Below are 19,603 nucleotides of genomic sequence, written 5' to 3'. Positions count from 1 at the left end.
CACATGTCTGTTGCGGACATTAAAACACACCCATGCCCTCGCCGGGACTCGAACCCTAGACCTCTTGATCAAAACTAGTTGAGTAGATCACCCAACACGCTCGGCTACCGAGGCCGGCATAAAACTGTTAGGTTGGCCTCGTAATGTAAATACATAGTTTTCAATAAAAATGTTAATTATCTAAAAAAGCAAAAGAACAGACACAAAAGACATAAAGAGACTTGGAAACATTTTCTAAACGTTTTTCATGTTACATTTAATTTGCATGAGGAATATAATAGCTGCTTAAAAACTCTTATACAAAGACGTTATTTTCATTTTTAAAAAAGGGAGGGAGTGAGTCATTCAATCATTTATTTCAGTGATCAGAGCCCCCCCAATAATTTTGACAAGTCGGCGCCCCTGTGCTTAACCTTAGTTGGTCTCAGATAGGATAGTCTGGCCTGCGCAGTGGTAACGTCGTCGCCTTGTAATCAAGGGGTCCCGGGTTCGATTCCCGGTCTAGGACATGGCAGAGTGGTTCGAATTCCACTTTAAACTGTAGCTCAATCATCAGCTCAATCAATCAGGACTGGACCTACAGTTTAATCTGGCACCCGAACCAACGCAGTGGGCTTCCACAAAGAATGAAATCTTGGATTGCTTGATTACAAAGCCACTACGCTGTACCTCTCTGGCGGTTATGGGGGTGAATTATTAAGTGGTGTAACAAATATGGAATAATAATTTAATAAACTTCAATTTCGCACTCACAGTTCAAGTATGGTATCTCAGCTTCGTACGGTTACAGTAGGTGCTGCGTCAGCAACGCTAGTGCCACCTACGCTTCTGAGTTAGAGTTTCCCTTGTGAGGTTCCATGATAAATATCATCTAATCATTATTCATCGTCGCGATTAGTCAAAAAGTGGTAGAAAAGCGACGTCAAACAAAAAATATTAAATTCAAACGCCAGAAGCAGACTTCATTATTAATATTTTATAGATCAAGAGTTAATAAAATTAAGCCCATAAAAAGATATAACGTATAATATTCAGGAAGATTATTCTCAAGTGCTTAAACATCCCAATATGTGAAACTCAGACTAAACATAAGGGACCCACAAATTTATGCTTCGTAACAACCCTTTGTACGAATAATGCCATAATTTAGGAAGCACTAATTGTCTACATATTTGTGTCTAAGTTAGTGGCTATCTCTCATATATCCACAAGGTCATGATACAACGGATAAAACAGAGATTTATTATAGATGCGTGGACGAAATAAGAAGAAATTGTATACGTAATTCCACAATTACATTCGACTTTTATCATTGTGTTTCTGTTTGAAATACACACGACCTTAAAACATTTAAAGTATTTTCTCTTACACCAAAATATAATAAGTATTTAGTACAACTGTTTACAATAACTATTAACTAATCCCTGATATATAATTTTACTCCTAATAGAGTACTTGTAGAAAAATACTTTAGACGTTTATATAACATAGTTTAAACATTTCTGCCCTCTAGTGTCAAAAATAAAAATTACAGACCCGAAATTATGCAACATGTTCTCATACAATAATTACATTATTGCAAGTCTTATGACACATTTGTTCCTTTTCTATTCTTTCGAATGTTGAAAAGTTTGAAATAAGATAAAAAGTTTTTTCTCGTATGAAGAAAATCAATATTCACGATTGTAATATTTACAAGATTATCACTTTGCACAAGGAAGGGGAATTTTACAGACTTTCTCGTAATGATGATGCGGCTCGAGGCCGCGAAAATTTATTTTTTTCCTGTGTCTTTTTGTTTATACGTCTTGAGTTTTCTTTGCTAATTGTTACGGTTTATATTTGTACGTAAAACGACAATGGGTTCTCAGTTTTAAGAATGTTACTACTACTCAGTTCTTAGAAATTTTGTTGTATTCAAAGTGATTCATTGAGTAACATTTCAAAAATAAATTTGCGGGAATTTCCGACACTCATCTCTAATTATAGCGGAAGCAATGCTTCCGTAATACGATTAAGTATTGGCATAGTTTTCCCCATAGATTTTAAGTTTCTCTAGGAGCATACGTTTAGCTTAAGTCTGTATCAAACATTTACTTAGGGCAGCAGTTGGCAATACAGGTGATTTATTTAATGTATTTATTGTGCAACCATACATTTTTCAGATACATTATATTATTGGAGATGGTGATACTTGATGACTTTCTTAAAGTAGCATAAAATATTCCGATGAACACAGTGAATTTCTTCCAGTTACATTCATTATTGTATATTTTACTTCACACGGAGAGAATGATTAATCTAGAGATTATGGCATTGCATTAGTGAGTGCCATCTAGGAGCTTTGTGGAAATTCAATAAAGACTTAAAGGGGTTCTAAAGCCATGTTAAAGAATAGGCCCAAATTCCCAGACACAACCGTAGCATTGATATAGATTCGGTATGAAATAAATTTTCATATATGAAAGATTGTTTTATTCACTACAACCTGGAATCCTTAAAATTTTGTTACGATTAAAGGTATTTAAGTAAATGACAGGAAATATAAGGTATCCGTCATGTTCAAAGTTCTGCGTACAGATGGCGTTGAAGTAGTAGTTCTTTCCAAGACCGGTGCATTCATGTTTTTTATGACTAGTAACCAAGATTTTGTTGTGAAACAACGAATCCAGTGTGTAGCCGAAAGTACCTGAATACTATGTGAAAAGGTGAAAACATTTCGTATCTTCAGAAAGTTGTGGTTATGGTTTTTGAAGTGCCGTATCGTCGTGGTGCTAATTTTAGCATACACTGTTGCCAAAATTTCACTCCGTGTTTTCTATGGATACATAAATATAACTCCTAAATTAAGTTATTGCTAGGGAGATGCCATAGAGTTGCTGCAATCAGATGCAAACAGGAACTTCAAGGAAATTAACTCGCTGTTTAGGAGGAAAAATGTAACGTTATACCATGTATATTGCACAATATACGGGTTTGATATATATGGAGCAGCGACCTTTATATCGACCTTTGCTCGATTCTCAGGTAGATATTTTTTATACAATGTTCCTACATAAAGGTGCTTCTAGGGTTCATCCAGATTCTCACAAAATGGATGCATGGAGGCAATCCTGGGGGCTGAATGCGTTCGGAGCGCGGTGTTTATCACTACATGGGTAGTTGCAATGTTCAGGGGTAGACAACATCCAGGATTGACAATTCAATGGTTTTACCCAGTACACCACAAGTCGATGCAATAAATACAAAGTATAAAGTCCTCAAGGATAGTGAAAGATGCACGAAGCATAGGCAGACATGAACTGAAAGATTAGTGGACAAGGAAGACATGAACAAGAAAAGCTTCTCCATTCATTAACACTAATTTAATTTTATGATTTCCTCATTACAAAGAAACGTTTCTCCACATTAAACCTGGAATTATTTATTACAATGCCTCTAAAATCATCATTCTAGATTAGAGGACGGAAACCGTAGGAGAACATTGGCAGTTAATACGATATCAAAGTGTTTACGAGCATCAATGGTGGGACATTAGAGCAGAGAAATGCAATTACGCACACGAAATTGCAGAAATATGCATAATGCTAATCCAAGCAAGAAGCTCAAGAGTATATAATGTGGGAAATTCTCTTCCTTGGCATCATTTTTGATCCAGCAAAATATCCACATGCAGTCAGAGATGAGGCGTCCGGTATGTATTATTAAGAAACAAGTTGCAGTTAAAATTATATTGTGCTTTTCTTGAGTACTACAGGGTGGCTCAATAAGTCACTTAACACCCCCAGTACAAGGCCACTGCAGCCCGCAACATTGAAATGGTGATGACAAATCGTTATCAGGCCAAGGGGGAACCACATTGACGCCACCCACACGGTCGGCGGCCATCTTGATGTCCGCCATCTTGAATTCAACTTCAGAATTTTAAATGGGAAGGGGGTCGTGCGACATATCAAAGTGGGCTAGAATGTCACGAGAAATGAAATGGTGAAGGTTTTTTCGACGTATCTTTAACCAGTAAAAAGTTATGACTGAATTCTTGTACCAATTTGCTGTTTCTCGAGGTGTTAGAAAAATGCCTTAAAATTTGTTTAGCGCTTCGGTAATGCATCGAGATCAAAGTGACGTCTATGGAGAGACGTTCGCATGCCATTGCACATTATTTTAATCGGATACATCCATGAAGAGTTGTGCATTATGAATGGTTGTCGCGAACAATTTACAGTGTGACGCTTCCATTGAATTAAAAGTCCTTCACAGTGACAAAGTTAATGTTTATGTTCATAAGGAAGTTCATAAACAGAATATTCTATGCTTTTTATCTGATAACTAATTTTGGACAAAAACTGGTTCATAACGTTCCCATAAGTGTTCTGGTGTTCTTTCCTATTGAAAAAACCTCTGTAAAAAGTACCTTCTTCCATAAGCAAGGATGAAAAAACTGTTTATTTAACAAATCCAAGTAGCCCTAAGCATTTAAGGTTCCGTTGATGGAAAATTGACTAACCAATCATGTTCCACACAGCACGCCACACCATTAACTTACCAACACTAACCATTCAGCTTTGATCTGTCAAAAATGGGTTATCAGATAAAAAACATCGAATATTCTGTTTATGAACTTCCTTATGAACATAAACATTAACCTTGTCACTGTGAAGGACTTTTAATTCAATGGAAGCGTTACACTGTAAATTGTTCGCGACAACCATTCATAATACACAGCTCTTCATGGATTTATCCGATTAAAATAATGTGCAATGGCATGCGAACGTCTCTCCATAGACGTCACTTTGATCTCGATGCATTACCGAAGCGCTAAACAAATTTTAAGGCATTTTTCTAACACCTCGAAAAGGAGCAAATTGGTACAAGAATTCAGTCATAACTTTTTACTGGTTAAAGATACGTCGAAAAAACCTTCACCATTTCATTTCTCGTGAAATTCTAGCCCATTTTGATACGTCGCACGACCCCCTTCCCATTTAAAATTCTGAAGTTGAATTCAAGATGGCGGACATCAAGATGGCCGCTGACCATGTGGGTGGCGTCAATGTGGTTCCCCCTTGGCCTGATAACGATTGGTCATCGTCAATTTCAAATTCCATGCCGCAGTGGTCTTGTACTGAGGGTGTTAAGTGACTTATTGAGCCACCCTGTATACTCTTTCACATATTAAGCATGAGCAGCAGAAAATACATTGAATTCAGGAGACATAGTCTAAATACCGTATATTGAAAGCAAACTTTTCAATCCATGTACCGTCATAACAACCAGAGTGATGTCACTTCAATCTATCAAATTGACAGGAAAGAGGAAATAATGTATTTTTTGTAGAACCCGGAAGTTCAAGAATTTCAACACAAAAAATAGGCACAATAATCCGAAGGAAAAAGTGAAAAATTTCAAGTCACGTACATCTATAATTTCAATTAAAAAATCTACATGGGAATAACATTTTTACTTTCTTCCGTTGCCTATACCGCGTTTGGTAGAACCTGTCCCGCTTCCCGCGCTAGGGAGCGCTCAACAGTTTCCGTGCTGGGGAAAGTCAAAGCCAGGCAGCCAATTAAAATACGCAACGTCGCAACAGCGTCTACGTAAGCGCCTCTCTTCTGGCTTTCATTCGCTCCTCGCTGCCCAGCAGATGATTTTTTCCTCGTTTCTCATTGACACCGAAACTGTTGAGCGCTCCCTAGCGCGGGAAGCGGGACAGGTTCTACCAAACGCGGTATATATTGCAACCACTAGTTTCTTTCGACATCCATGGATAGCCATCTGTCAGAGAAAATGCTTTTTCATGACAGAAAGTGGAACATACATGAAACAGACTATTGCAATCTGATTCATATTGTCAAGAGGAGAATTTCCATCTTTGAGAATATCACAAATTGTTATTAATATTTCCTATTCCACATTTGCACTCATTATAAATTTGCACTTTTTTCCTCGAAGACTTTCACAGATGCTATAAGAGGTTCATAGGTAATAAAGAGTGTTATTGAAAGAAAAATAGTTTTATGAAAAAGCACTCTGAAATGTCATTGAAAAAGGCAAAAGGACATTAAAATTAAATATAGGGTACAAAATAGGCAAAGGAAAAAAAGCTTCTATTTGGTGCGGTCAATAAATAACCGGGTGAATGCCGTGAAAAAGCGAAATAAAGTGATAGAGCGATAAAACGTACGGAATATTTAGGCCAGGCTGGGGTACGCCACATGTGTTCGAGACGAATTCCAGACCGCGTCGCTAGGTGGCAGCACCCGCAGGGAAGAGAGGTTGTGTATGTGTAATTTGCCTCCAAGGCGCCAGTCAGTCAGTCAGCCAGGTGAGTCATGGCGTCAGTGTCAGGTGCCACTTTGGAGGCTCAGCGAACCGTGATACAGTTTTTGACAGTTTCCTGGAGCGCATTGTGGCACTGGAGAAGATCTTGCTCTCTCCTTGTTGTCGCGTGTACTTTCTGGTGTATACCGGCTGAGCAAGACCATACCAAATAGTATATTATCAACAACATAGAAAATGTATATCGAAAAAGATTTTATTAATATATGCATCAGGGGGAAAAGGCTTTTTGCCAAACTTCCGCGCTCTAATTGTTAGGAATATGTCTGCCTCTGTAGAAGAGTCAGCAAATTGTCAATAGGTGGCTCCACCTTACTGCTATGGATTAGAAATGAAGATCCCTATCTATCACCAAACAGAGCTCTTCAGAGGAGTTTATTTAAACAAAACTAAAAACAGCATTTTTGGAGTTATGTTTCTCTGGTTCATCCTCGACGAAAGTATGACTATTCATTTCGTTAATTGATTGCTCAATAATCATAAGATATTCATACCTTTTCCATATATTGTAGACAGAGAAAGCAGATCTTCAAAATAATGCCGCCACGACTTCCCATACTCCAATGCCTTGCTTGGTGAGGGTGTTGAGATGACTCTAGAGTGGTGGTTGTGCTCACACCTCTCATACAAACCTTCTCTCCCTTGGACAATACAATCACCACCCCTCCAGGCACCTCAACTTCCTCTCAGCCAACTATTCGGACTCGCTGATCAAGCAGGGAATTGACTGATTCAAAGTTGAGGCACCATTCTTTCGAAGATCATTTTCTCACTGTTATGCACTGTACAATCTGTATTGCACCATATTTAAAAATTCATTGAAGTAAATTTTACTCTCTTTTTTATTGCAGTTTCTCTATTCACTGCTGTTGCTTCTCGCGTCTGTGGCTAATGCCCAACTTGGTGGCGCTGGAGGATTAGGAGGATATGGAATAGGAGGAGGTGCTGGTGGATTAGGAGGAGGAGCAGGTGGATTAGGAGGATATGGAATAGGAGGAGGTGCTGGTGGATTAGGAGGAGGAGCAGGTGGATTAGGAGGATATGGAATAGGAGGAGGATCAGGTGGATTAGGAGGAGGAGCAGGTGGATTAGGAGGATATGGAAGAGGAGGAGGATCAGGTGGATTTGGAGGAGGTTCAGGTGGATTAGGAGGAGGATCAGGTGGATTGGGAGGAGGATCAGGTGGATTGGGAGGAGGAGTTGGTGGATTGGGAGGCTATGGAGGAATCGGTGGTGACGGAATTGGAGGCGGATATGGAGGTGGATATGGAGGCGGATATGGAAGCGGGGGTATTGGAGGTCTTGGATCAGGATACGCAGGCATCGGAGGTCTCGGAGGAGGACTTGGTCAAGGCCTCAAACACGAACATCACGTGGACCAGATCGTGAAGCACGTTCCCGTCGAAGTCCCGCACCACGATCCTTACCCAGTCGTCAAGCACTACCCGGTTCCAGTGCCCCACCACGTCCCGGTTCCCGTCGTGAAGCACTACGAAGTCCCGGTTCCCAAACCTTACAAGGTGGTCGTGGAGAAGAAGGTCCCCTACGAAGTCATCAACAAGGTTCCGTACGCAGTTCCGCACCCAGTCCCCTACGACATTCCCAAGCCTTACGAGGTTCCAGTCCCTAAGCCGTACCATGTTCCAGTTCATAAGCCGGTGCCAGTTCCTGTCCATGTCCATCATCATTCCAAAGGCCACTTTTGACACTGAACGCCTACTCAACGAAGGAAATTGGAAGCGGACTGATTCTCTTGCTTTCTGCGTGGATATCTGTGATTGAACTGCTGTATCATTTCCATGATTGCAGCTAGGATATTTTGTTATTTTGAATAATAAAATGTTTTAAACTTGATTTCCATTGTTGTTTTTTCCATTTTCACCATCACGTGGACTGACATTTCTGGTAGCATTGAACTGATGAGAAATGTATAAAATGTGTAAAACTTATACTTCTTCCCAAAGTTCAAGGTCTCAAAGCTATTGAAAATTATATGCCCATTGCCATAATTGACTCCTTTGGGAAAATATTTGAAAATATAATACATAAGTATATCAGATTTCAAGCCAAATTTTTAATATATGAACATCAACATTTTTTTATAAAGAACAGGTCCACAACAACCAATTTAAGTGTGATCACAGCATAACTAAATCTTTATTGAACAGCTGTCAGGTTGATGTCTTATATTTGGATATAGGAGAGGCCATTGACTCTGTACATCATGAGATATTATTATGAGATATTATTATATAAACTTAATAAACTTGGATTTTCAGATAGTTGTTGCAAATGGTCTCGAAACTACCTTATGGACAGAACATTTAAAGTTAAAATTAACAATTCTTATTGAGAAATAGTCAATATGAAGAGTGGTATACCGCAAGGGTCATTAAAATCACTATTGTTCTTGCTCTTCATAAATGATTTGGAACATTTTGTCTCAAGTTACAATCTCCTTTTGTATGCAATGTTAGCAATGTATCAGTACAGAATGTAGACAACATCAAAGACCTACTAAGCTTACATTTATACCACACGTAAATATGATTGTTAAAAGAAAAAAAAACAAATCTATTATGGGAAACCTGATACGAAGCTGGAAAGTAAGCTGAAATTTGGTACTTTTCATATTCAAGTATGGTTAGGCCGTCCTTAGAATATGCTCGTCAAATATGGGATTCATTAAATCTCAAAAGTAATACATTGTTAATTCAAAATGTTCAACGCACGTTTTGTAGATTTATATATAATAATTTAAAAATGTATCATGTATATTATGAATACAGTAACCTAAGTAAAAAACTGAAATTATGTAACCTTGAATGTAGAAGAAATACATTCTGTCACTCATGAGTTTATAGAAAATATCTTAGCAGGTGTAATAGATTGTAAAACAAATGTGAAAAAAATATGTGTGAAAGTGCTATATTATAATATCAGAAGACATCATAATGTAATTGCAAGTACAGCTTTGAAATCTAACCCTTGAATGAACACTAGTGAGGATAAATGTCCCAATGTATAGAAATGAAATTCGACAATAATGTAGGCTAATTTAAGAACGATTATCTCTTAACTTTTTATCTTTTTTAATATCTGACTTATGTAGTATTGAATGTATATTATTAAAACCATTTTTATGTAGCTATCTTTACTCTGTAAAATAGTTTTATGCATGTATGTTAAATACACGGTGTTGTATAAAGGTGTAAAACTATTCCCAACACTTAAATAAATAAATTTCAATTTCAATTCATTTAAATTTACAAATACATATATATTAAATATCACAAAATTATGTATTGAACATCAAAAATAAAAAAAACAACTATTTGTTTCGAATAAACAATACCTTATCAAGCAAAAAAAATTAAAAGGTTTATGGATTAAAACCTGATTCTTTTATTGTTTTTATCCATATCATTTCTGACATGGTACGTAGGTAGATATATCGTTCACTGTAATATACAAGTACTTGATAATGAATCATGGAAGATGATTAGTACCGTTAAAAAGATTGGAATCAGAACGAATGAACACTAAAATTGTATAAATTTATCAGAACGAACCAAATTTCGAAGAAGAAAAATGTAATTAGCGCAATTGGATTGGGATCTACTCTTCTTGAATAGGGAAAAGTCTATTGTCTTTATTCCTGTTCTTCTTCTGTCCATATGACATCATGTTTCTAAATGTATCTAAGTGATTACTCGTAATATTGAAATTTTAATTATTTTCGTTAGATTCTTGAAAATAATAAAATAATATCTAAATAATATTATTACGACCTGAAATAATTACGAAAGATGTTCAATAATATCCTAAAATGTGATATTTAAAGTTTTAAAGAAGGTTGTAGCCAGTGATGCGCCGTAGACTATAAGTTTACTTCTACATGCGTTGTCTACACGTAATCTACGCGTAGATTACATAGGGCTGTAGTTTACATAGACTACGTAGACAATCTAAAGTGCACTAAAATTACTTTTCAAGGCTTTCATGAAAGGAAAGTGACATTTTCAACTATATTGGTTCCTAACGAACTGAAAAGAACCCTATTTACAACAAAATTTCTCTTCTCTTCTATTACCAACTATGGAAGATGATAAATAGTATGCAAGAAACAACAACAGATGGCAGTCGTGAAGCAAGAGTGGTCTTTTTCCCATAAAACACTAGAATGTTTCCTATATTAGGTTTCTTCCTAGGTGAGAAATTGTTCGAATTTGGAAGAAAGAGTATGAAAAGTTCTCCTTACACATCAGCAACTGATACGCAGTTTAATTTTCTTTTAATTCCACTGCGCCCTTTGCTAAGTTATCACCTTTCGCCATGTTGTTTACATAGATTACGTAATCTACGTGCATAAAATAGTCTACGTGTAGAATGTAGACAATCGTGTTTACGAGTAGACGCACATCACTGGTTGTAGCCAATCAATGTAGTTGACGTGGAAAGGAGCTACTTGTATGTACTAATCTGGTAAAAGGAGCTTGATTTTAGATTTTATGTTCTGGTATTAAAATGGTTGATTCAAGTGAAAATTGTCACATCAAATTTGTTCAGTGAATAACTATATTTTTATTATATGCGTGATTAAACCGTGTACATGTCAAACTACTAAAATAAATATGAAATTTATTTTGGTAGTCGACTAATTTAACACCTGTGAGAGGACTCGTATTTAACTACTTGGCCTATGAAGATTTTTATAGTTCTTCCAAGAGCGAGAAAGGTGTTTAAATGGATCTAAGTAAGAGTAACGTCGCAAGGTAATTGATTTCAATGTTTCAGTATTCGAATAGATACGTTAATAGGTAGAATGCGATGTGCGAAATACAAAAGACATTTTTTCTAGTTCAACCTTTACGGTGGAAAATTTCAGAAGATAGACTCAATTAAATGTATTATGGTTATTGCTTTTCTTATTGAGTTGCTGTTTTAAGTTCACTTTATGCACAGTAAGGCTAATCGGGACTCGACCTACAGTTTAAAGTGGGATCCGAACCACTATATGCCTCAACCGGGTATTGAACCCGGGACCCCTTCATTACAAGGCAATGACGCTACCACTGCGCCATCTGGGAGATCCGTTAGTATATATTTGTTTTTGGTAGGCACATAAGTTCGTCTGTAAAAGTCAATCAATAATAATTATCTATAAATATCTACGCATCTAAAATACCATAATACCATAATTATTTAAAACATTATAAAAATATTCTTTTACAAATTCATCTTTATTATTAGAAATATTCATGTTACTACTGTTCTCCACCTAACAAAATTGGTTACGTAAAGATCAAACATGGAAACGTGTAAATAAATAAAGTTATAAAAAGGCAGACTCGAAAGCAACATATAGCGAGGCCCTGGGCCCTGGGCGAGACCTATCAGTTCTTTAAATTTGAAATCTCAATGTGAATCGATATCAAGTCTTCAGGAGTCTTCAGGGATGTGTCAGGAAAAAAAATAAAAAATAAAAAATAAAAAAAAAAAAACACTGACGAAATAGATAATTAATAATTTCATTCACCCTGAAAATGCATTTCTCTGTTTTCCGGAAGCTGAAATCTGAAGCTGTAGGAAGTAAGGAAGAACTGCTAATATTACTCATGGGTCGAAAACAACGCAAGCCTTTAAATTTCTCACGCTTGCTTCGTGGGAGTTGGAGGTGCTTTATTGTTAAAATATTAAAATCGGAAGTGCAAGGACAAGAGAAAGAAAAAAAGACAAGACAAAGTGCTTTTATTCAAGAATATACGACAATATTTTTTTTTACTTTTTTTGGGTCAAGTTAGGCTTAGGACCCGTCAGCCTGTATGTTACAGCCCTAATTTGACGTATTCATTCAAATTGTAACGTTTAACTAGAATTTAAAACCAGATAAAAACAGATGTTTTAATTTATTGCCCACAAAAATTAGCCTTTTCCATATTTTTTCTCACTTCTATAAATTACATTTTCTTTCTTACTACGTCACTGAATGCACATAAAATGGTACCGGTATACAAATAGTAAAATTGGACAAACACTTGTGTATATACACCGCACAATCATCGCACCCCGTTATTTCAGTCCAAAAATTGGTTTACAACCTTTCATCGATTCTGCGCGTCAGATAACAAAACTAATAAAAGCGGCACATAATCTTTGGATGCAGAATTCAAGTTTACAAGCCCATACTTAGCACACTGTATTAATTTTTGACAAGTGTAATATTTCGACTATAATGGACAAATCAATAACAATTCATGTGTTAAGTTTCTTTTCAGACCGGAAAAATGATCGCTAAATTTCACGAAGAAATTATGTGTGTCGGTTTCGACTATTCAACTTTAAGATATATTCACGAGATTTCTGTGAATCATAGACTTGCACCAAAGAGTTTTACCTAGTTATACATTATTTTTAAGTACCGGTAATACTGGCACAATTTTCTTGGTTTTTCTTAAAAAAAATAAGTCACAATAATGGTCGCACCCCAATTTTTACAACAAAATTTGGCATAAAATCTGAGACGATTATGCGGTGAAATATGGAATATAAAATTGTGGATTATAGCCAATGATTTGGATAGAGGTGGGAAGCCAACAGCTTGAAGGTAGTGTGATTTGAGGCAAAGAAATAAAGTTAAAAGTATTATTCATAAGACACTTGATCAGAGATTTTAGCTCTGAATGAAAAAGAGAGAAAGAACAAAAAATTAAATTTCCGAATATGTTCGCCGTCACTCTCCCAAATAGGATGCATGATAAATTTTCAGAATCATCTAGTAGAGAATAATCACACACAGAGTTGAGTTGGCGATTTAAGTCCACTTTATGCACAGTAAGGCTAATCGGGACTGGGCCTACAGTTTAAAGTGGGATCCGAAGCACTAAGGGCCTCCACTGGGAATCAAATTAGGGATCCCTTGATTACAAGGCGACAACGCTACCACTGCGCACTGAGAGAGAGAGATTGAGAAAGATAAGTAGGGAGAGAGAGAGAGAGGAGCAGAGGTATGGATACAGAAAGAGAGAAATAAGGGGCAAAGAGAGAATGAAGCATAAAAGAAAAGAAAGATATAAATGAACATAGTAACAAAGAAGAAAGAAAATAAAGAATATATGTAAATACACTATTCATAAATGAACAAAATATGAAGATAGACAAAAAGGAGTTCATGATCAAGGAAAAAAAGCCAACAGATAAACCTTCACCAACCTTGAACCCCCTTCAAAATTCTCTTAAGACGCCACTGTTTGTGAACTTAAAATTATCTTATAAGTATTAGAACCACGTGGAATAGACGAGAGGAGTTGGTGCATTAGAAGGGACTACCTAAGTCCATTCTACATGCTAATAGTTACCATAAATCGTTTCCATAACAGCCAAGTTAGCGGAGAACACTCTGGAAATAGCATTATAGATTAAATAATTAACAAGACGGAAAACTCAAGAATCGTTAAAATGTATTATGTAGATCGTTCGAAATCTTGCTTCCAATCCTACCGATATATCTTAATTAATTCTAATTCAATCACTTCCTTGTTTCAAAAAATACATTTCATCTAAATAAACTGGAGGTTACTTATTGCAATAAACTCTCTCAATACATCCCTAAAGATTGTAAGAAATACTCATACACCCACGCTGACAATTAATACTATATTTATCACATCTTTACGAGCACCGATGGTTGAACATTAGAACAGAGAAATGCAATTTGAACACACGCAGAAAGCATATAAATTAACATAATGTTAATCGAAGCAAGAAGCTCAATAGTATAAAATGTGAGACATCGTCAAGCATTGCATCATTGTCAATCCAGCAAGATATCCACATGCAGTCAGAGATGAGAAGTCCGGTATGTAGTATTAATTCATGGTTGGATTTCATGAAACCTACAGTTTTTCTTCTGTAATAGTATTAGTTTATATATTATTACAGTAGCACATGATTTATTAATTAAATAATGCTGATAAAGGTTTATTTTACACGTATGCATAATATTTGACCTTTCATAATGTAAAACAACGAGTTCAGAAAATGTTTGAAAGTATATATATTACAAAACATATAATTTAGATTCGTATTGTAACATATCTTTCTAGTAAAAGCAATTTATTTCAATACAATACAATAATTGAAATTTTAGTTATGTACATAATGAAACTTTCATTCAACAAATAAAATAATACCTGTAAATGTAACTTAGAACAGGAAAATTATTATCACGTAGTGTTCCAAAAACGGAAACAAAAAATCCTCACTATTTAGAAAGTTTCTGTCACACATTAGACTCTCAAGTTCAAAACAACACTTTTACTTCAGTGTTTCACTAACTGAATATAAAATTAGTTTTTGTACCAAGAGAGCAAAATAATTAAATATTTTTGACTGAGAATGAATAAAGTATACATTGTACTACAGCTGTGATATATTTTAGTAAATTTCTGTCGTCGGAGCAACATAATTATTCAGCGAATTGTATTTATTATTGTTTATTATAGTATGTTAATCTTATATATGTATGTTTATGTACATGGATAACTTTTCTCTAGTTGAAAGTAATCAGTGAATACCTCACTTAGGATAATGTGTTTCTATTGCAGTTTCTCTGTTCACTACTGTTGCTCCTTGTGGCTGCAGCCAATGCCCAGCTTGGAGGATTAGGAGGATATGGAAGAGAAGGAGGTGGATTAGGAGGAGGATCTGGTGGATTAGGAGGAGGAGCTGGTGGATTAGGAGGATATGGAAGAGGAGGAGGTGGATTAGGAGGAGGTGCTGGTGGATTAGGAGGAGGAGCAGGTGGATTAGGAGGAGGATCTAGTGGATTGGGAGGATATGGAGCTGGTGGACTAGGAGGATATGGAAATGGAGGAATTGGCGGAATAGGAGGAGGAGTTGGTGGAATAGGAGGAGGTGGATTGGGAGGCTATGGAGGAATCGGTGGTGAGGGAATTGGAGGCGGATATGGAGGCGGATATGGAAGCGGGGGTATTGGAGGTCTTGGATCAGGATACGGAGGCATCGGAGGTCTCGGAGGAGGACTTGGTCAAGGCCTCAAACACGAACATCACGTGGACCAGATCGTGAAGCACGTTCCCGTCGAAGTCCCGCACCACGATCCTTACCCAGTCGTCAAGCACTACCCGGTTCCAGTGCCCCACCACGTCCCGGTTCCCGTCGTGAAGCACTACGAAGTCCCGGTTCCCAAACCTTACAAGGTGGTCGTGGAGAAGAAGGTCCCCTACGAAGTCATCAACAAGGTCCCGTACGCAGTTCCCCACCCAGTCCCCTACGACATCCCCAAGCCTTACGAGGTTCCAGTCCCTAAGCCGTACCATGTTCCAGTTCATAAGCCGGTGCCAGTTCCTGTCCATGTCCATCATCATTCCAAAGGCCACTTTTGACGCTGAACGCCTAGTCAATGAAGGAAATTGGAAGCGGACTGATTCTCTTGCTTTCTGCGTGGATATCTGTGATTGAACTGCTGAATCATTTCTATGATTATAGATCGATAGTTTTGTATTTTCGATAATAAAATACTTTGATATTAAGTTTGTTTTTGTGCTCTTTATGAACCTTTTAAGTTATATGCGAAATCTTTCCCACAATTCCCTTAGATTGTAATGTTTAATCATAGAATATATCCCTTTTACAGTTATAGTATAGCATGTTAAATAAAGATAGCTACTTCCTTGCAGTGGAGAGTTTTTTGTGGAGGTACATTTCAATGATTCAAACTTAAAAATGTAGGCCCAATGTCAAGTAGCCTCTTTCGGTTAGGTAATATGGAAACAAATAATCACACACACACACACACACACAAGTAAAGTGTGGGCAAGTGAGAACTTAATCCATTAGTTGTCATGACGTGCTAAATAATGTAAGTTATTTGCAAAAATAACAAAGGGATGAAAGTTACAATCCAACAAACAAAAATGTAATCCAGTAGTTTTAGCCAAAAAAAATATGATCGAGCTTTCCTAAAAAAACAGTGTAATGCTCAGAACTGATACAAAACTTACTATGGACTTCACTAAATAACATATTCCCTAAAATCTCATATCTGCGTCAATACAAAATGGCATTCAAAATAGCGCCCAATAAGCTGAAAGATAAATCTTCATAGAACTTAAGGATAACAAAGAAATTGATATTTGCAACTACGCACCTAATCAATTTCCACCATACTGAAATTGATGTAATTAATATTTGAAAATGGAATTGTTCAATATCACGGTATTGACTATCGACGAATAAAACCCAAATATTATTGTTGAATGAATTAAAATTGTTGGGAGCGTCAACACTTGTGGCTATTTGCATCCTTATTAGCCTCTTATCTAGTGTAGTGACTTTCAGCTTTACACTTTATTATACATATAAGGTAAGACAGTAAAGGTGCTGGGTTAATATATCATTCCTTGTCCGTGACTCAAACCTGATTTCTGACGATTCACATTATGAGGAAAGTCTTGAAACATGATGAATGATCAAAAGATAATCTCGGGCTATAGACCAGGTCCATAGCGCAAGATTCAAGTTACATCTATCGGTCCATTTTTGTTTTCACTATTTTTTTATTATTTTCAAATTACGACCACACGCATAAAATTGACAATATATTTTTCTTAGAATTCACATATTTTGCCTCAAATCAATGAATACAGGGGGCAACTTAAAGGAGCAAAGGCGGCCGAGCGTGGTGTTGATCACATCAGCTGCAAAAGGGCCGAGATTGAGAAAGTTTGAGCTCCTATCCCCACATCCCGCAAATGTTCCTTCATGACATGGTGCTACATGGGACGAGGAACTTTACCTTTACCTATATATATTGCTCCAAATATAGGTTAATGTATAAAAGACATTTCGAAAGTTTCTCAATGATAAATTTTAATAATTGCACCAACATTACTAAAACATTACAACATTTAACTACAATTTTCATTTACATTCAATAATAATGTTACGTAAGCTTTGTAACGTCCGAAATAACACAAAAGAGTATATTGGAAAATTTTCTGTACGTGGGTTGTAATGTGCAAATTGTATTAAAAAATAGCCGGGAGCTATGTTTTTAAATAATAATAATAACATAAAGATATCCTAATGTCCAGTAGAGTAATAATTTCACAATATGGCATTTCAAATGGTCAGTAATGAATAAATTTGTCAATTGTTGTCCTTTACAAGGACATACTGTTCCAACTGCTTGCTCTGATCGTGACGGGGCTTCAGAGGGCAACATAAAATTCATATTGCTTTTGTAAGTGTATTTATAATGGAAATTCACAATGCATGTTAGACATGAGACAATTTCGTGAGTGGCAAATCTTTACATGCACGATTTTTTCCCGTTTCTTTAAAAGGGACTTGTTTAGGTTTGAGGTTCTTATAAAAGTTGACTGTCACTAATTCCTCCAATCGTAAAGCGCGAATACATGCCACGGTACAGATGGACACTCTGCCTCCCTTAATCAACGTTATCGAAATATAAAGAAGCTCCTCTAGCATGCTAACCTAATGATGATCAGGAAACGAACTTTCCTATTGATGAACCTATTTATATGACACACAAGAGTTCTGTTAAGGCACTTAGTAAGAATCAAAAGAATGGAAAGTTCTCTTTAAGGATAAACTACATCGATTATGTTTTATGCACAGGGTGACCTAAAATGATTGTTTCAATAGTGCTTGTAATATGTATTAGTTCCCGATACCACCGCTAAGAGTGCTGCTGCTGCTTAGTTTGTATAATGCATGATAGAGACTCCGGACATAATACAATGGTCTCAATAATTTCTTGGCAGTACTCCAATAGATGTGCTGGTAGCAGGTAACATCCAGAATGTTGCATAATGTGTGGTGTGAAACCATTTGAACATTTTTAGTGTCACAAGAGGTGCAAATATTGAAGAAAGTGTAAACTACATGGATAACTATGTGTACACACTGTGGTGGTACTCTCTTCATTACAAGGTTGTGACCGAGTAATCATTTTTGGTACCGACCCCCGTGGCGGAGTGGTTAACACATCGTGCTACGACGACAGTGGACCCGCGTTCGAATCCCGGCCCGGGCATGGATGCTTATGACTGTCAGTCAACAATTTCATATATCATCACTCATTCCTATCTCCGCAATTTAGCCAAAAGCACAAAAGCGAAGTAAAATAAAGCAAATCAATAACAATAATTTTTGGACACTCGGTATATTTATATGCTGCAGTCAAAATGTTGTCGTATTGAAAACAACAAGAAATAACAATTCAGCAATGAAAGATATAGCACATCCCATAATAATATTTTATCCCCTTTATGATCAAAATAGAATCGGTTTTAATTTATTGCAAATATTTCTTTCCTTCATAAAAGTGTCTTCCCGTGCCGTAGTGGTAAGTTGTCGCCAAGTAATTAAGGGGTTACAGGTTCAAAACCCGGTGGAGTCACATGGTACAGTGGTTTGGATCTCACTTTAAGCTGTAGATCCAGTCCCTGTTAGCCTTTCTGTGCATAAAGTGTACTTAAAACAACAATTCAATGAATCACAGGGAGATTGAGATGTTGCTTCAGAGCACATCAATTTTAGTCTGGATAATGAAAGAGCTGCTCGAGGTAATTAACATAGAAATAGTTCTCCCAATAGAGATCAAATTCGTGTATTACAAGTAGGCTTACAAGCAGGGGCAGCCATTTTGGATCAACATCCTTCACCCTCTAACTCACAAGTCTTCACCCTCATGTTTCGAATTCATCCTCAACCTCACAGCTGGACATCACTCCCGTCTTCACATGTCCTCGCCTTCATGCTCACACCCCCTCATTCCTCACTGCCCGATTTCGCCCTGGAGGGTGAGAGTGAGGTCTGCCCTTGTGAGGGTTGCACTCCGGAGGGTGGCTACGTTCCCTTACAAGTCAAATAACTGAAACAGAAGGCCTTGTGAAGATACGTGTTCAATAAGGTTAGAAACAACAATGCCAGCCAGTCATCAGTGAAAGAACTCATAACAATTGATTCTATATAGTACACCCCTCCGTCCTGGGATTCAACGTCCAACTTGTTCAAAAGCAAAATCATTACAATGAAAGGCGTGAGTGGTAGAGAGCTGTATTTGCTCCTCTGAGGATACTTCGCCATGCCACTGCCTGCCCGTATTAACAATGTATGAATAATGCAGGAGAAAGTAAGAGCTGTGATGGAACTTCGGACAACTGTCCCCAGATGGCAGGCGCTTACAGCTTGCTTTCCGTTTCTGAAGTCC

At 36.9% G+C, this 19,603-nt stretch overlaps 1 protein-coding gene across 1 annotated transcript; it reads left to right on the top strand.

Moving 5' to 3' along the window:
- Positions 1 to 3,659: 3,659 nt before the first annotated feature.
- LOC145980855 (uncharacterized) lies at positions 3,660 to 15,896 on the top strand. The gene is made up of 5 exons (XM_083113938.1): positions 3,660 to 3,694; positions 7,194 to 8,037; positions 12,762 to 12,766; positions 14,165 to 14,200; positions 14,949 to 15,896. The coding sequence occupies exons 1-5, from the start codon at positions 3,671 to 3,673 to the stop codon at positions 15,747 to 15,749; spliced, it is 1,710 nt and encodes a 569-aa protein (XP_082970064.1). The 5' UTR covers positions 3,660 to 3,670; the 3' UTR covers positions 15,750 to 15,896.
- The last annotated feature ends 3,707 nt before the right edge of the window (positions 15,897 to 19,603 follow it).

The sequence above is a fragment of the Lepisma saccharinum genome, chromosome 28, assembly GCF_977018435.1.
Source record: "Lepisma saccharinum chromosome 28, izLepSacc3.1, whole genome shotgun sequence".
Taxonomy (NCBI): domain Eukaryota; kingdom Metazoa; phylum Arthropoda; class Insecta; order Zygentoma; family Lepismatidae; genus Lepisma; species Lepisma saccharinum.
This window is presented reverse-complemented; position numbering and strand designations above follow the sequence as displayed.